Below are 16,615 nucleotides of genomic sequence, written 5' to 3'. Positions count from 1 at the left end.
TTCTGATTATGGCCATTGTAATAGTAGTATAATCAATTTAGAAAAAAAAAATGCAAAAACAGCATGTACGTCGCAATGGAAGATCACATTGCATTATGATCTATGCATGATGTCAGGACCGATGTCTTTCAAACGTCAAGTAGCAATTATGCATTGCTGATGGAATAGATAGGGGAGAAACAGAGGCATTGCTTGCAATTAATGCACCCAGATTTGATTTGGACTTCGGGGTTCAGATTACCATTCATGATGAGCTTGCTGCTTTACGCTTACAATAGGATTCTAAATTTTAAGATCGCAAAATTTGCCGAGTAACTTTTTTTATATCATGTTTGGATGTCCATAGGCACAAACAATTTATTTAAGTAGCTTAACAAATAGGTTTAATTGTAAATTTAATTTTTTTATTTTTATTTGTCTCACACTCACGTATTTAATTTTTTTTAATTTAATTTATCAATTGAATCTTTTATTTTTTTATAATTTTATTGTTTTAGTCTTTAATCTCAAAATTAAATGTTCGTTGTCTATTATGTATCATGTTTTTATTAAACTTTATTTTGGTGGTGTGCGATTTTAATCCTAGGTGGTTATAAGTATGCATCATCCTTCTTTGTCCTTTCCTTTTTCTTCTACTTAGTTCCAAATCACTGCCAGAAACCACAATTAACGTTTTAATATTGTGCTTTTAGAGTTCTAAACGCAATATTATTGAGTTTTTGGTTATCACATTACATCTCTGCATTTCAATATCTTGTTCTTCTATTAGTTATTTTGTCTAAAAAGATGAAGATTTTCACGAACAGGGGTAGTAATTGCTTTGATGCTTTTGCTGCTATTTGTCGTTGCATTGGTTCGTGTGTATCGCTATTATGATATAATAAGAGAAGACCAGGCTAGGATAGAGAAATTCTTGGAGGATTACAGGGCAATCAAGCCTACGAGATTCACTTATGCAGACATTAAGAGAATCACAAATGGGTTTAGTGAAAGTTTAGGAGAAGGAGCTCATGGGGCAGTCTTCAAAGGAATGCTCTCTCAAGAAATTCTTGTTGTTGTGAAGATACTCAACGACACAGAGGGAGATGGGAAGGATTTTTAACGTTTTGAGGTAAAATAAAAATCATCACTAAGGATTAAAATCCTGCATCAAAATAATGTTTGATAAAATTTAGAGTTGAAAACTAAAATAATCGAATTAGAAAAATGGAAGAAGTGAATTACACTTAACAAATAAATAGGTAAGGAATCTACATCAATATTTATAGGCGTGAGCTGTGATACATGTATAAATTTACATAAATATTATTCATAATTAACAATAAAATTAATATTATTATAAATAAAAGGCTAAATTATATTTTATACAGGTTTAGCTTTGTTAATTTTTATACAAAGTTAGTATTTTAATTAATCCTTTTCTACATTTTAAACAAATCTTTTCTAACATAGAACAGGCTTCCGTAAAATTATGATCGAGATGCATGATGCATGTAATTTAATTGTTATATTACTAAATTAATCGGTGAAAAAAAATGTATTTTCTGGAAGAGAGAGAGAGAACTCTACAAAACATGCTGAACTTTAATTTTTATAAACATTTTATTAATTCCTTGGTGATTATAGTTAGTCTTAGTGTTACTTTATTTTTGGATATGTACGTCATAACTTTCTCACGTATCTAATATGTGATATGTCATGAGAACTTCCAATGCACGTAAAACTTTACCCTGGTTAGCTTTTTTTTTTTTAACAGCAATGAGTAAATTTTATAAAAAGCACCAGTGGTTGCTAAAAAGTTTACAAAACAGTTTGAGAGGCAGCTAACAAGACGTATGACATTAACGGAATTGTGGGTATATAATACCCACCCCGAAAATATATATAAAGAAAAATAGCTGCCCTCCCCTACATCAACATGTTAATAATACATGAAAAGATACACCCACCTACTAAAAAATGAATCTTAACCTATACAAATAAGAGGTTGCATAAGAAAAGATACATTCTCTAATAACCAAGTTACACCATTACTATTGCTTCTCAACCAATAATCAAACAAATACTAGGATCCACTTGTCATTATTGGAAAGAAACATCAAAATCACTTTGATATGCTTTTAACCATGACTAAATAAATATCTAAGAGGATTTTATGCCACAATTTCTCCTCGTGAAGTATTTATTCTTCAAAAATTACTTTATTCCTTTGTAGCCATAGATTCCATATATACAATGGAACTCCACCCAACCATCCATCAAAATGTTTGGTTTTTTTCCCTAGCAATCCATGTGATATTTGTTGGAAGTGATCACAAGCTCTAACATTAGACACCAATTGGATTTTCAATAATCGATATCATCTTTACCAAATAACTTTAGCCCCTTTACATGGAAAAAGAAGATATGAAATGTCCTCTTCATTTTGACCACACAAACCACAAGTAAGACCATCTTCCAATATTAACTTTACCCAGGCTGTGTTATGAGGTTTACTAGCAGCCACCTTTTCTTTTTAATGTTGGTAACAAAGTGTTGAATTTATGTGAGTAACTTAATGGACAGAAAATATTTACATATTAAAAAAAATCAAACATTTTCAATCCATGAGAATAATCAGTTAGTTTATCTTTCATAAAATTAACTGAAAACTAAAAAACTAGCTCAATAAATTTTAAGTATTTATTAAAACTAATAATTGAAGTAGCTAAAAAAAAATAAAATCATGATTTATTTTAAAAAATAAATAGAACATGTGATAAATATATTAAGAATAAAAAATAAAAAAAAATATTAAAAAAAAACTAGAAGTTAACGTTTTAAAAAATATTACTTTAAGTAATATTTTAAAAAAAACTAAAATATATTGAAAAACTACTTAAAAAACAATATTTATCAAATAATTAAATAAATTTTTCAACCAATAAAAAAATTAAAAAATTAACTAAAATATCTTACCAATTATAAGTGATTGCAATAAAGTGTGCACTTAATAGTAATTACTTATTGTACTTAGTGGATAGAGAATATTTACTGCGAGACAATCAATTACTCCGATGAATTCAAGTTCATGGGGTTTGAATCCCCTTCATATTAAAGTGTTTTTTAAAGTGAAAATTAAAGTGTCTTTTAAAGTGAAAATAAGTACAATTATAATTATTGATTCTTTAAACTTGCAATATTTTTTTATGAATATCAAACTTATAATATAATGCATATGTATACCAAATTATAAATCTATTAAAATTTAATCTTACAACTATACCATTTTTTTTAAAAGGCTGTTGTATTTTCGGTGGGATACAATTTTACTTGAGTAACATCATTATATACAATATTTTTTTTTCTTTAAATATTTAATACTATTATTTATTCATAACATGAACTTAAAATTGTTAGTTGATCGAGTTAGAATAATCTTATGTTATGATTAGTTGATCCATGAAGTTAGTAAAATATCTTATATTTTAAATGAGTACATCCTTTTATTTAAAAGGAATTAAATCTTTGAAAAACCTATATCAAGACTGTCGCAAAAGTTGCACCATTCAATGTAAATACAAGAAAAAGAGACATAGGATAAGTCTCACCTAACAAGAAGGACTTGCTTATCTCATTTATTTCTCCTTCTTCCGTGAGTCTAAACTAAAAAAAAAAAAAAAAATACTGTTGTAAACATAATTTTTTTCATTTTGTTAATTATCTGAATTTATTTCAAGAGATCAGCCTCATACTTTTCAAGTGAAAGGATATTCTGAAAAAAAAACGTAAAAAACAATTTATATAACTAACTGAATGTATTAATTTATATAGGATGATTTATTACAACTACTAGTTTGTATTGCTGAAAGAGGTGTTGTATCTTTCTCTATGCAGCTATAATTTGTATATGTTAAGATTCAACTCTTCATTTGATTTAGTTGTATTTTTTTTCCTTATTTTGGTTCACGATGTCGGGAGGTTAAGTAATGTTGACAATTTGAAGATGTAAATATTGCTTATGCACTTCTTATACTTTTTAATATAATTATCGTTATATATATAAAAAAAAGATGAATGTAATCGACCTAAGAATTTTGGCCAGTTAAAGTTAAATAAGTATAACTAAGAATTTATAATTGTATAGCTCGATTTAGGTCCCCCTCCCACTCTTTTTTTTTTTTTTAATCATAAGTGGCTCCGTCAACCTCACGTGCAGAAAACTTGAAAACCGAGCTTCCAAATGGTAAACACAAAAGCATGCAAAACAATGAATTCTCGCTTGCTCAAGGATAATTTCTTGAATAATGAATACTTACTCCCGTATAATCTTCGGGTTCAGTCTACAATATACATGGTGCAAGCTCTTAATTAGTTGAATAATCAGAAGTCAATCTCTTAAAAATATGCCTCTCTCAACAATCTATGCTAAAGAATCAACATAATTCAACTCTCACGGTCTCACGCACGCACAAACACATAGTTTTATACATTTTCCAAGGTAGCCTTTTGCTAGTGGCCTATTCACATATAGTACTATGTATCAATTAGGTTATACATCCATCACTTTTTTACTATGCTATACTTCGTTTCTAATTATAGGGAGATTTTAATTAATTTATATTTTTTAAGAAAAATAATTAATATTATTAATCACATTAAATATGTCAATTATTTATATTATTATTTTAATTTTTTATTTCTCTATTCATTTAATTAATTTTTATTAACATTTGAAGAGAGAATAATTAAGAGGGTATATAAAAAAATGATTAATATACTTATAAATTAAAAAATAATCTTATAAAATAGGATATTTTTTTTTAAAAAAAGAATCTTATAATTAATAACAAAAGAAGTATTCCATTTACTTTGATAAAGGATGCGTAAGATATTTAACTGTATTGGAGAATAACTACTAATAATTTGTTTGATAAGTTGTAGGAAATAATTAATTTTGTTATGAAAAATATTAACAATACATTCTTAGTTCATTTAAATCATAAGTTTGATAATGATATAAGGTATTATTATGTTCACATGTGATAACATAATTTATTTAGTAAAGGAATTCTTAAACTAATAACAATCACACACCACAAACAACATAATTCATTGACTCATCTGACACATAGCAACAAAACATTTGCTAAAATTTATATTTTATAATTAGTTAAATTTACTGAAAATCATTTTTTTAGATCTCTCATTTAAATAATCTGAGATTTTATAGTTCTCAACAATTTTTAATCAAAAAAAGGGGGAGTTAGAAAAAAAATGTATTTCTCATTATGATATTCATACCAAATACTACTATAAATTAAAAATCATCAATATAACGTCCAACTGTTATTATTTCCTTATATGTGAATTTTTGTAATATACTATACTAAATTAATTTACGTAACACTATTCTTTGAGTAAACATTCTCTGTGAAATACTAGTATAGTACAAAGAATGTCGGTAAATACGCCATAAGCTAGCACACTGAACTGAGCATGGGCATGTGTGCAACCGTGATTGGGAAAAGAGAAGGTGGGTTTTCAAGAGAGAGTAGAGAACCATAGGGCGAAGCACGCCAAGTTTTTTGTGTTCTGTACTGTGCTCATTCTTCGGACCAAGAGATTTGGCCTTGCTTTCATTGCATTGCATGTAGTGACGAGTAGCTCGCTAAACCCTTCCGATTTTGTAAAAGAAATTAAGAGAGAAAGTGGATTAGAAAATCCCAAAAATAAGAGACAAACAAAGTGTGTTTCAATGATATCTTTATCATTTTCGTACTTTAGTGCTATGCAAATTTGTGCAGGCTTCTATCTCTTCGTTGCAAGTCTCATGGTTTTGTGGGAATTGCGAGTCTTTGTTGCCTAAATAATGCAACCTTTTTGTGTGTTCCATCTTTTGGGTCAATTTCTGGAGCTGCTTTTGAATATTCTTCCACATCTATGTGTCCTTTTCATGAAAATGGTATTGAAAAGCTTACTGGGAAAGATGTGGGATTGGATAGATTTGAGTACTTCAAAAGGCAAAGATGCTTGGTGGTCAAAGGAAAGGATCTTTGTTATTTTTTAATGGGAAAACTTATTATAACTTTTAAACTTCACCTCAATAACTTACACAATAAAAAGTTAATATAGATTGATCTGAAAAAAAACTCTAACTTTAATTGAAAAATATATTAAAAGTACTTAAACTGTTGCATCGTTTTAATTTTTATTCTTTTTTTCCCTTTACTTAATCCAAAACTTGCACATTAGCACATAAATAGAAAAAGGCTCCTTCCTGTTTGGGCATAGGAAATATTTTTTTATTGGTATTTAATAAAAAAATGATGAGTGTACACTCTATTTTTGAATTTAAGGAGGTAAAAAAAACAAGAAAAAAAGGGAGAAAGTGATAGATGTGATATAATGGAAAAGAAAATAAAAAAGATTAAAAAAATAGAGAGGGAGATGAAAAAGAAAAAGAATGTATACAATTTGTTTCAAAATTACATTAATTTGCAGCCACTAAACTTACTTTAATACATAGTAACTAAATTGGATTGCTTTTAAAATTAATTTTCGTTAGATAAGTTTTAATTTTACACATGTTTCTATTTTGTGTTTGTTTGTTTTATAGCAGTAGTCGAATATTGCAATATGGGATAATATATACTTACGAGTTTCATTCCTTTAAAGTAAGAAATCTAATTTAGGTGCTAAATAAGTAATGAATCTTAGTTAATGATGAATAAATCAATAATTAATATGGCAAATGTTAATCGGGCACTGATTAATAAAGTAAAAAAAAAAATATTGGGGTGCCTATATAAAAATGTACTCTTCTATAATTTTAAATTCATTTTTATATAATTTTCTATAAAATCTTTTTTTAGTTCTTTAATCAGACTGATTAACAAGACCTATGATCAATATTCTAATACATTCAAGATTTATATGTCTGGATCTTAAAAAATGAAATGTTACATATATATATATATATATATATATATATATATTGTATGTAAAAATTAAGCCTTGTTATTGAACCCCAAAATCACTTGTCAAGCCATAAAACCAATTGGCATCTTTCATTTATTCTATTGTATATATTATATGTGTAGATTTTTTTTTTAAAAAAAAAGGAGACAAAAGTCAGTGGCCTTAATGGCCTAGCCTTGGACATAAATCTCTTTAATTAAACTTTTTAATATGTGTTTGATTTGATAGAAGGAAAAAAATTTCTTGCCTGAAAGTCATGATTTTTATGACGCAAATCTGAAGAATCATAATTCTTAAGAAGGGTTAAATTATGTTTGGTTAATAATAAATATTTTTTGATATATTTATATAAATTATCTGATAATCAAAAAATAATGCGGTATTTAATTTTACTCTAATTTTTGATTATTTATCACATTAAATAATTTAATAAAAATATCGTGAAATTTTGACTACAATAAAACTTGTTTAAACTCAGGAAATTAGGTTCCCACTTTTTGTAACTTGAGAAATTGGATTCCTACCTCTTCCATGAGAATAATTTTTGTAGAAACAACCAAAATTTATTCTCAGAAAACATTTTTTTAAAAAAATAAAATGAACATGAAAAATAAACATTTTGAACTTCAGATTCTAAGTAAACGAAAAAAAAAATCTTTATGGCATGTGTTTCCTTAAATATTTATTATAAAAGTTAACAAATTTAATATAAATAATAATTTGTGATAGAATAACGTTATTTAAAAATCTCTTTCGTTTTCAATATACAATTTTTTACTGTAAGTTTTATATAACTTTTTAAATTAAAGAACTGCGTAATTTATATATAAAAAAAAGTGCCAGTACTTCCTACATCATTATACAAACGCTGCTGCTTTGAATATAACAGACCAAAACCAATAGACCTGTTTTCTTTCTCCAAACAGTAACCTAAGCCCAAGCCTTGCGTGGTTTGGTATGTCAGTATGGGCGATCACAGGATAGTTGTTTTATATGGGCTCAATATCAAACTGAGTAGTTTAGAATTCTTTTTTTTTTTGGCACCATAATATGGTGCATAATATCCATTAACTTTTTTAATAACTAAGGAAAGTATATTAATAGATTATGATTTTAAAAGAATATTTTTATATAAAAAAGTCTTCTCAATTTTAAAGATTATGTAAGAATATTATAACTTATTAAATTTCTTTACAAGATTTTTATGATAGTTTGAATTTTAATAAATTTATATCATAAGAATTTAAAGGATTTGAAAATAATACTTTATAAATTTATAAGATTTGAAAGGATTCTCTGAATTTTTAAAAACACGTTCAAAATTATAAGAACTAAAGAAAAAATAATAAAAAATGATGAGATTTGGATAAAAAAAAATAAAACCAAAATATTTTTTTTAATCTTTTAATACTTATATTGATTATAACTTTATGTCTTCTTATACTAATATTTTTTTCAATAACATCTTTTCATTCTCACTTTTGGATTAGAATAATAGATTTAAAATTATATTTCTATTTTTTTATTACTACAATTATTTCATGATAAATTTAATGACATGTGTTAAATGAGATGCAATAATAAATATATACTAGAAGGGAGTAATGAGGGTGAAAAATTGGGAGGAGGATTACTAAGTTATGCGAATGATGAAATTAAGGGTGACCGTCACACATATTGCGTCAAGCAAGTTATAGGCATAGTCACTATAAGAAAACCATGATTATTTTTAGCACATAAGGTAAACATTAATTTAATTTAGAAAACAAAGGAAAAAGTGCAAAGAAGATGAGTATATTTAACATTTTATTATTCCAAAAGAATAGGAAAAATATATATGACACATGCATCTCGAAAAACATTAAAGAAAGAAGATGGTATGTGTGATGAGAGAAAAAAAATCTGATAGCCAATAGAAAAAGAAAGAAAAAATTCTAGTAAAATCTCAAGGGTTTGGGTGAGATTATTTGATATATGTTTTATACCAAAAAGTCTAATTAAATCCATTAAAATCCTTCTTAAAAAAATAATGCAACTAAATTTGTATATTTTTAAATACCAAAAGACTTTTTATAAGTTATAAAAAATGCTAATTAAATACCATTTGATTTTGTTGCATTTATTAAATAATTTTAAAAGTCTTAATTGAATACCACAAAACCTATTTATACTATTTAAAAATCTTGATTGAATATTACAAAACTTTTTTTTATATAAAAAAGTCTTTTAAAATCCTAATCTAATGCACCCCTAATATTTGTATTTAGTGAGATCTTTTCTCCCAATTAAATAATAAAAGTATATACAAATGTGATTAATGTTGAAAAAGAAATACCATAATGTTCCGTAAAAATGATAATTTTTTTATTACAATACATTATATATCTTTAATCTTTTCTCACAATTTTATTTGAATAGTGTTTAATTCATTTATTTTTAATGTTTAATTAATAATAAAATTTAATTTTATATGTTCAATTTATATAATTATATTGAACTAATTGAAGATAAAATATTAAACAAAAATCTTATATGGTGAGATAATTTTGAAATTTTAAATATTTTATTTGAGGATTAGTTATTTTAATGGATGAAAAATATTTTTAACAAAATTGTTTTAGTTAAAGGTTAATCAAATTATTTATACACATAAATATTTAAATTACTTAATCATCATACATGTTTAAAAGAAATTAATCATAAATATTTTACAATGCCACGGGGAGTAATTTTCAATTCTTTGGGACTATATGTTGGATCATGTCGAAAGCTCGTAATCATCATTATTTTTAGGACTAGGAATGAACATAAATTTACACTATGAATCATATCACAAACCAATGTCAGCTCATTTAGACTCAACTCACTCTTCAAGACATCTTCTTTTGCAAGAGACCCGCGTAATGTTATATGGTTTGAAGCTATTTCTCCTTTCATCAAGTTGAATAATGATGGAAGTTCTTTGGGTAACCCAGGGCCATCAAGTTTTAGAGGTATAATGAGGGACTCTCATGGACTTTGGCTCTCTGGGTTCTATGGTCACACTACAAACATGAATGCCGAGCTCTTTGCTATCCTCAATGAGATGCACCATACATGAAATAATAAGTTTAGACATATCATCATAGAGATAAACTTCTTAGCTTCTATTCACCTGGTTGAGTAGCAATCATCTTCGTTTCACCAATTTGCAACGATAGTTACATCTATTAAGTCATTCGTGACCCTTCAATGAGAGATAGTTATCATTCGTGGAAAAGGAATGCTTGCGCTGAAATTCTTGCGGAGAAGGGAGTTTTGACCAATGTGTCATTGATCACGTTAGAACTTTATTCTAATAATATTTTACCTTGTGTAACTTTTGATATAGATGACATAATTTTTGTATGTTTGTAATTCTAATCTTTCCTTTTCTTCATTAATTAAAAGAAAAAATAAATTAATCATAAGATATTGCTTAAAAGTACAAACAAGTTGAATAAATTTTATAATAAAATTATTGTTCAGATTGAAAATTCTATGAGTCTCATTCAGTAAAAGTTAATATAGTTTTTAGGAAAATTTAATTTTGAATATATATATTATCCTTTTAAATATTACCAATAATTGAATGCGTGAAAGGAGAATGGTCAAAGAAGAAAAATGATTGTGTTGGAAGCATGATTCGTGTATCGGTCATTCAAGTAAAATAATAAAAAATTATAAGTATTGATCCTTTTAATGGCCGGTTTAATAACATACACAGCTAATTAACTACGATTTTACTCAAGAAAACAAGAAAAAGTTAGGGTGAATTTGATTTGTATTTTTTTTTTTTTTAAATTATTTTTATTTTTAAAATATTAGAATTCTGAAAATATGTTTGGTTACACTAAAAATTTATGATATATTGACTTCTTGTCTTCTTGTATTTTTAAATTTGGTTTAAATTATATTTATTGTCACCGCATTTTCATTTTACTAAAAATGAAATTTCTGTTTTCAACTAAAAATACTGAAAACAGAATTTTATTATTTTTATTTTCTGGTTCGTTTGGAAAAATATTTTTACTAAAAATGTTTTCAAAAATCCAATTAAACACATTTTTATCAATATTTTCTATTTTAAGTAAAAATAAAAATAGGAAACAACTAAACCAAATATCCCTTATTAATTTTGGTTTTAATTATAGTGAAAGAGAAAAATGTAATTTATTAAATGTTTTAAAATATGAAGTAAATATAAATTTATGAAATATGTACTATAATAGTTAATTAAAGTGATGCTCATTGAATCTACAGTTATGGTTACAAGACAAGAACAATTTCTTGTTTGAAAAACATGTAAGAATAAAGAATTTACGGGAATCGATGCTTGAATATATACCATGTTCCGTAGAAGACAAATGGGAATGTGAAAATGACGGGACAAACCTCCTCCAGCATAAGAAGGCGACAAATTTTAATAACTTTTTCATTGGGCAGGTGTGAATTGTTATGCTCTTTGGGAACAGTGAATATAAACATAAAGTTTGAGATTTTCTTTTCATGATCCTACAATATAGTTATGTTCACACCCGAGTTTGAAAAGAAACAGCAAATCTCATGGACACTTGTACATGGCATGCTCGGTTCAATTAAAGCTTGCAACTTGCAACATTGAAATGACAGTTTGTGTTCATTCTAGGGGAGTGATGGTTTTACAAAACAATCAATAATGCAGAACCAAGAAGAAGAAGGCCTTTTCATTTTGACCATCAATGTCTTCTTTTCTCATACGTACGATGCAGAGGAATCACGTATAAAAAAAATTGTTTTATTTGGATTGCCAGTAAGGAATCCATTTTGAAGATAAAATCATCACAACAACAATTTAATTATTATTTCTGAAAATTACGACCAATTTAATTTATTTTCTTTGTTTTAAAATGATTACAATTTTAATTTCTAAAAAAAATTAATTGATATTCTCATTTTTTAATGAGATATTCAAACATTAAATATTATTATCTTGAAAGACTTTATGATATATTTATGGGAATTAAGAAAAAAATAAGAATATTTTAATAAAATTATCTCTTAATAAATATTATTTATTGGAATACTTATTTTCTTATTCGTTGTAGAAAAACTTTAGACATGCATAAGTTTTTATATTTTATTTCATTTTTCTTATTTTTATTGTATTATTTAATACATATATTATGTTTTTCTCTCCTTTTTATCTATACATACACAAAAAAAAGTACCTTTATCATTGTTTATCATGTATTCCCATTGCCGATGTAATTGATTGCACCCTGATTGCTTTGTTTGGTGTCCGTGAAATTCGGCCCCTCACCCGTAGTCTTTTATACTTTATGTTCAGACTTTAATTGTACTGTTTTAAGTTAAAGTTACTTTATGCTCTTTATTTTTTGGAAGAGAAATGAAAAAAAAAAAGAGAAAACAGATCAATGATTTTACGCACTTTGACTGGGGAATGATATTTACCTTCCAAAAGTTGATATACAATTCATGCAGTAGAAGTTAGACGGAACAGAGAAATAAAATGAAGAAAAAAAATTAATGTATATCCCATTTTTGAGGTATATGGGTGAAAAGAAGAGAGAAATAAAAAATATAGATATAATGAATGATTTAATAAAAATAAAAGAGAAATAGAAAAATAAAATAAAAAGAGAGTGAAATGAAAGAAAAAGTTGACAAATTCATAATCATAACCTTAAAAAAAAGAGAAAAAGTAAAAGATACAACAAATATTTTTGAAATAATAGAACAAATAAAGCAAAAGAGTGGTGGAGAAATTGTATTGTATAGTTAACTTTAAACTCCTTTTTCACAGTGTGTTTCTTTTTTAAAGAAATTAAACCCAAAATTTATTAGTAATTTTTTTTTACAAACCATGATATTAGTGCAAAATAAGGCATATACATTTTTAGTATAATTTGTTTTATACCCAAAGATTAACCAAAATTTGAACAATTATAAATTCATAAGATTAATGCGTCTACACATCATAAAAATAGAAAAATGTAACTATACATTCATAAAACCGGAGGGTAAAAGAAAAAATTGTGTCTACACATCATAAACATAGAACTGCTATATAGTATGAAATTGTCTTGCACAAATTGCATGAGCGTACGACTTATATATGTTAAAGAATAACAGATTCTCACAGCCGTGTTTACAGAAAGCAATCAGTTGATAAATATAGTAAATAACCGATCAGATTTCTACATATTCGTACGACTTTTAGGTGTCATTCAACATTTCTCTTAATTAGTACTAAATTAGCTGCAAAGAAATGTTATAAATGCATAAGAGAAAATAAACCAACCTCCATGTCGTCCATCGTGTATTCACAAAATTGGCCAATTTGGTGTTGGCCAATTTATTTTTTCACTCAAAGTTGCAGAAATTAATTACATATCTACTAATTAATTTTTGTATACGTACCAGACAGTCCCAATCGGTAGAAGTGAGACAGATGAGCAATTACCATATGTATGCTGCAAAAAGGATGGTAGGTAACATCACTGTCCCACCCCCAGTGGTCCATGGCTCGTGATGATTTCCAAATGATAAGCACAATGCCTGAAATCGATGCAAATCTAACGGTGGAAATAAGAGTTGCATGTTCAACGAGTCTTTGTTTTCTGCCATCCTCATTTCCATTTATTATCAACGATATTCCTTCTCTATCATATCCCTAGAATCAAATCCACAAAGCCAACTCCCCTATACTTTCTTTCATTCACTTCCAATGGGGGAGCCATGCCAAAAATATTGGTTTTCTGATATGGTAAGTAATAACACTAACCATTAACCATTGCACACACACCATCAAATTATACATTTATATTTATTCATCCACAGCTCTTTAATTAATTAGGTATATTAAAGTTTTATGCGTGTGTAATGTATAGATTGTTGATCGATTACTGAATTTGCTTATTTGTGTTCCATATAGGAAATACAAGATATTGATTTCTTTAATCAAAGCCACAACCACAAGATTGAGTCACTTGATCATGATGAGGATCAGATCTTTCGAGAGATCATGCATCAGCCAGTTTTCTCTTCAGACATCGATACTCACTTGCCCAGCAAAATTCAAAGTAAATCAATCCACGGTGGTGTTAGTAGTGGTTATAATACTTACACAGTCCTCGCCAACAACAAGAGTAATAATAGCAACCTTGCGATGAAGAGCAACACCTCCAACTTCATCTTCTCATCACAATTACATGCACCACCAGAGAAATTACCTGCCACAGCCAGTACTTCTCCAACCGCATACATTCTTTCTTTTGATGACTCCACCGTAGTTGCGGCTACGCGCCAAAACTACGGTGAAAAACAGCCCTACCACCAGGAAGTGGTGCTAGGGAGTGGTGGCGCATGTCTTCCCTCAAAAGGGGTCTCAGAAGGACACGACTTTGAACCTAAGGCCAAGCCAACAACAAAGAGAAGTAGAAGCTCTGCGGAGACCCTAGTCCATATAATGACAGAGAGAAAGAGAAGACGGGAACTCACAGAGAGATTCATTGCACTTTCAGCCACCATACCTGGCTTAAAGAAGGTTAGTAGTTAAGTCATGTCACATACTTTACGATGGAATAATCATGTGTTAATGTGGTGACAGTCAATAATTTCTTTTTCTTTTTCAGTAATTTTTGGTTTCTATATTTAATTATTCTAGCTAGTTAGTTAATTCATCTATTATTAGTTTTTTTTTTACAACGACGAAAATAAATTTGGAATCTAAAATCTTATACATATTATGTCACCCTAACCCTTTATCACTAGACGATCCTAACGAGTTCACCTGTTACTAGTTTGATTTGTCATAACATTAATGGCATTAACACTGCATAAAACTGAGTTCAGAATTAGATTGCACATTGTTACAAATTAAATGTTTAAAAAGTACAGTACTTAAAACGAATTTATGCCTAAAACTGAATTCAGTGATATTCCACGTGGAGCGTCAATTGTTTGATTCATGTGATGTTATGTAAGACTTGAAGTTCATAATTTTAATAAGCGAGATCTTCAACACCATGGACATTAATTTCATTAGAATGCAAACAAAGAATCTAACTATATATCTACCTGTGGCTTGTCTATATTTTGAAAAAAGAGGAATAAACACCAAATTTTGGCTTTAAATGATCATTATACAGTGCAATTTAATCTGTAACTCAAGAATAAAATGTTTTATGAATTCTAGATTGACAAGGCCACTATACTTAGTGAAGCAATCACTCATGTGAAAAGACTTAAAGAACGTGTAAGGGAGCTAGAAGAACAACGTAAGAAGACAAGGGTAGAGTCAGTGTCATTTGTTCATCAGAGATCCCACATTGCAACTGTCAAAGGCACCACCTCTGGTGCAATGAACTCTGATGAATGCTGTAGAACCAACGAAGCACTCCCTACAGTGGAAGCAAGAGTGTTTAAAAAAGATGTACTCCTCCGGATTCACTGCAAGATACAAAGTGGCATTTTGATCAAAATTTTGGACCATCTTAATAGTCTTGATCTCTCCACAATCAGCAACAGTGTAATGCCATTTGGAAGTTCAACTCTAGACATCAGCATTATTGCTCAGGTACACTAGAATCATTAATTCTTTAAAGGAATTAATATTTTCTTAAGATCCAATTAATTCATGTCTCTTATCCCCCGACATATTTGTTAGACATATTAAATTTAGAGAGCATTGATTTTGCAAACTGCATTCTATAAGCCTTTAAAACTTTAATTACCGCAGATGGGTGACAACTTCAACGTAACAACAATGAACGATCTAGTGAAAAATCTGAGAATGACTCTCTCGCAGTCATCTGAAGTACAAGTACAACAATGATCAATACTAGTGAATCAATTAATTATCAAAGGTGTTTGAAGATCCGAAAATTCTGCAAGTTCTAGCTCTCCGTGTGGATGTGATATTGGCTTTGGAATTAGGTTACTGTCTTGTTATTCATCAGGGAGAATCTACTATATATAGATGATAGCTCAGTTTTCACTTTTCAGTATTAGAGCATCTAGCCCGAACTTGCAAGATAGCTAGGTTTGTTGCCCTCAGTTTGGTAAACTTAATGTCCTCCCAAGTTATTTGTGGAATAAAGAACAACCTGGCACCCTCCTCTCGATGTACTGGCTGATGATGCTTTATAAATTATAATTAATATAATTTGCATATTGTGACGACAAAATAAGAAAAATGAAGCATATATACTGGTTGTAGTTAAATGATTTGGAAGTTTTGGAGATTTAATATTGCTCTTGTAATGAAGTTTCTTTTTTAATCTTATATGTTGTTTGTCCTCAGTATTTACAAAATTAAATGGTGTGTGTTTTCACACTCTTTTGTTTTATTACGATTTCCTAGTCTTACATGGGTGAAGTGAAACATTATTTGGTTTTATTCTCGTTCTTATAAATAATTATAAAACGTTTACTTTATTTTCTTATTTTGTTTTCCTATTTTTAAATATTTGTATAGGAAATGTATAGTGAGGTGTTTTCATTTTGTTTAACATTTCTGCATACATATATTTTTAAAATATATGATATAATTAAAGCCAAACTATGGTAGTGTTATGGTAATTGTTCTAAAAATAAGAATTAAAAAGAAAAAAAAATTATATTTTCTCAAACT

The 16,615-nt window shown here is 27.9% G+C and overlaps 1 protein-coding gene across 1 annotated transcript; it reads left to right on the top strand.

Annotated features, from left to right (window-relative positions):
* The first annotated feature begins 13,634 nt into the window (after window positions 1–13,634).
* LOC114424526 (transcription factor bHLH18-like) lies at window positions 13,635–16,169 on the top strand. Its single transcript, XM_028391384.1, has 4 exons — window positions 13,635–13,747; window positions 13,916–14,527; window positions 15,179–15,559; window positions 15,722–16,169. Exons 1-4 carry the CDS (start codon window positions 13,709–13,711, stop codon window positions 15,815–15,817), a joined length of 1,128 nt encoding a protein of 375 aa, XP_028247185.1. The 5' UTR covers window positions 13,635–13,708; the 3' UTR covers window positions 15,818–16,169.
* The last annotated feature ends 446 nt before the right edge of the window (window positions 16,170–16,615 follow it).

Source organism: Glycine soja, chromosome 8 (genome assembly GCF_004193775.1).
Source record: "Glycine soja cultivar W05 chromosome 8, ASM419377v2, whole genome shotgun sequence".
Lineage (NCBI taxonomy): Eukaryota > Viridiplantae > Streptophyta > Magnoliopsida > Fabales > Fabaceae > Glycine > Glycine soja.
The sequence above is the reverse complement of the archived record's forward strand: the minus strand, read 5'-3'. Positions and strand labels throughout refer to the sequence as shown.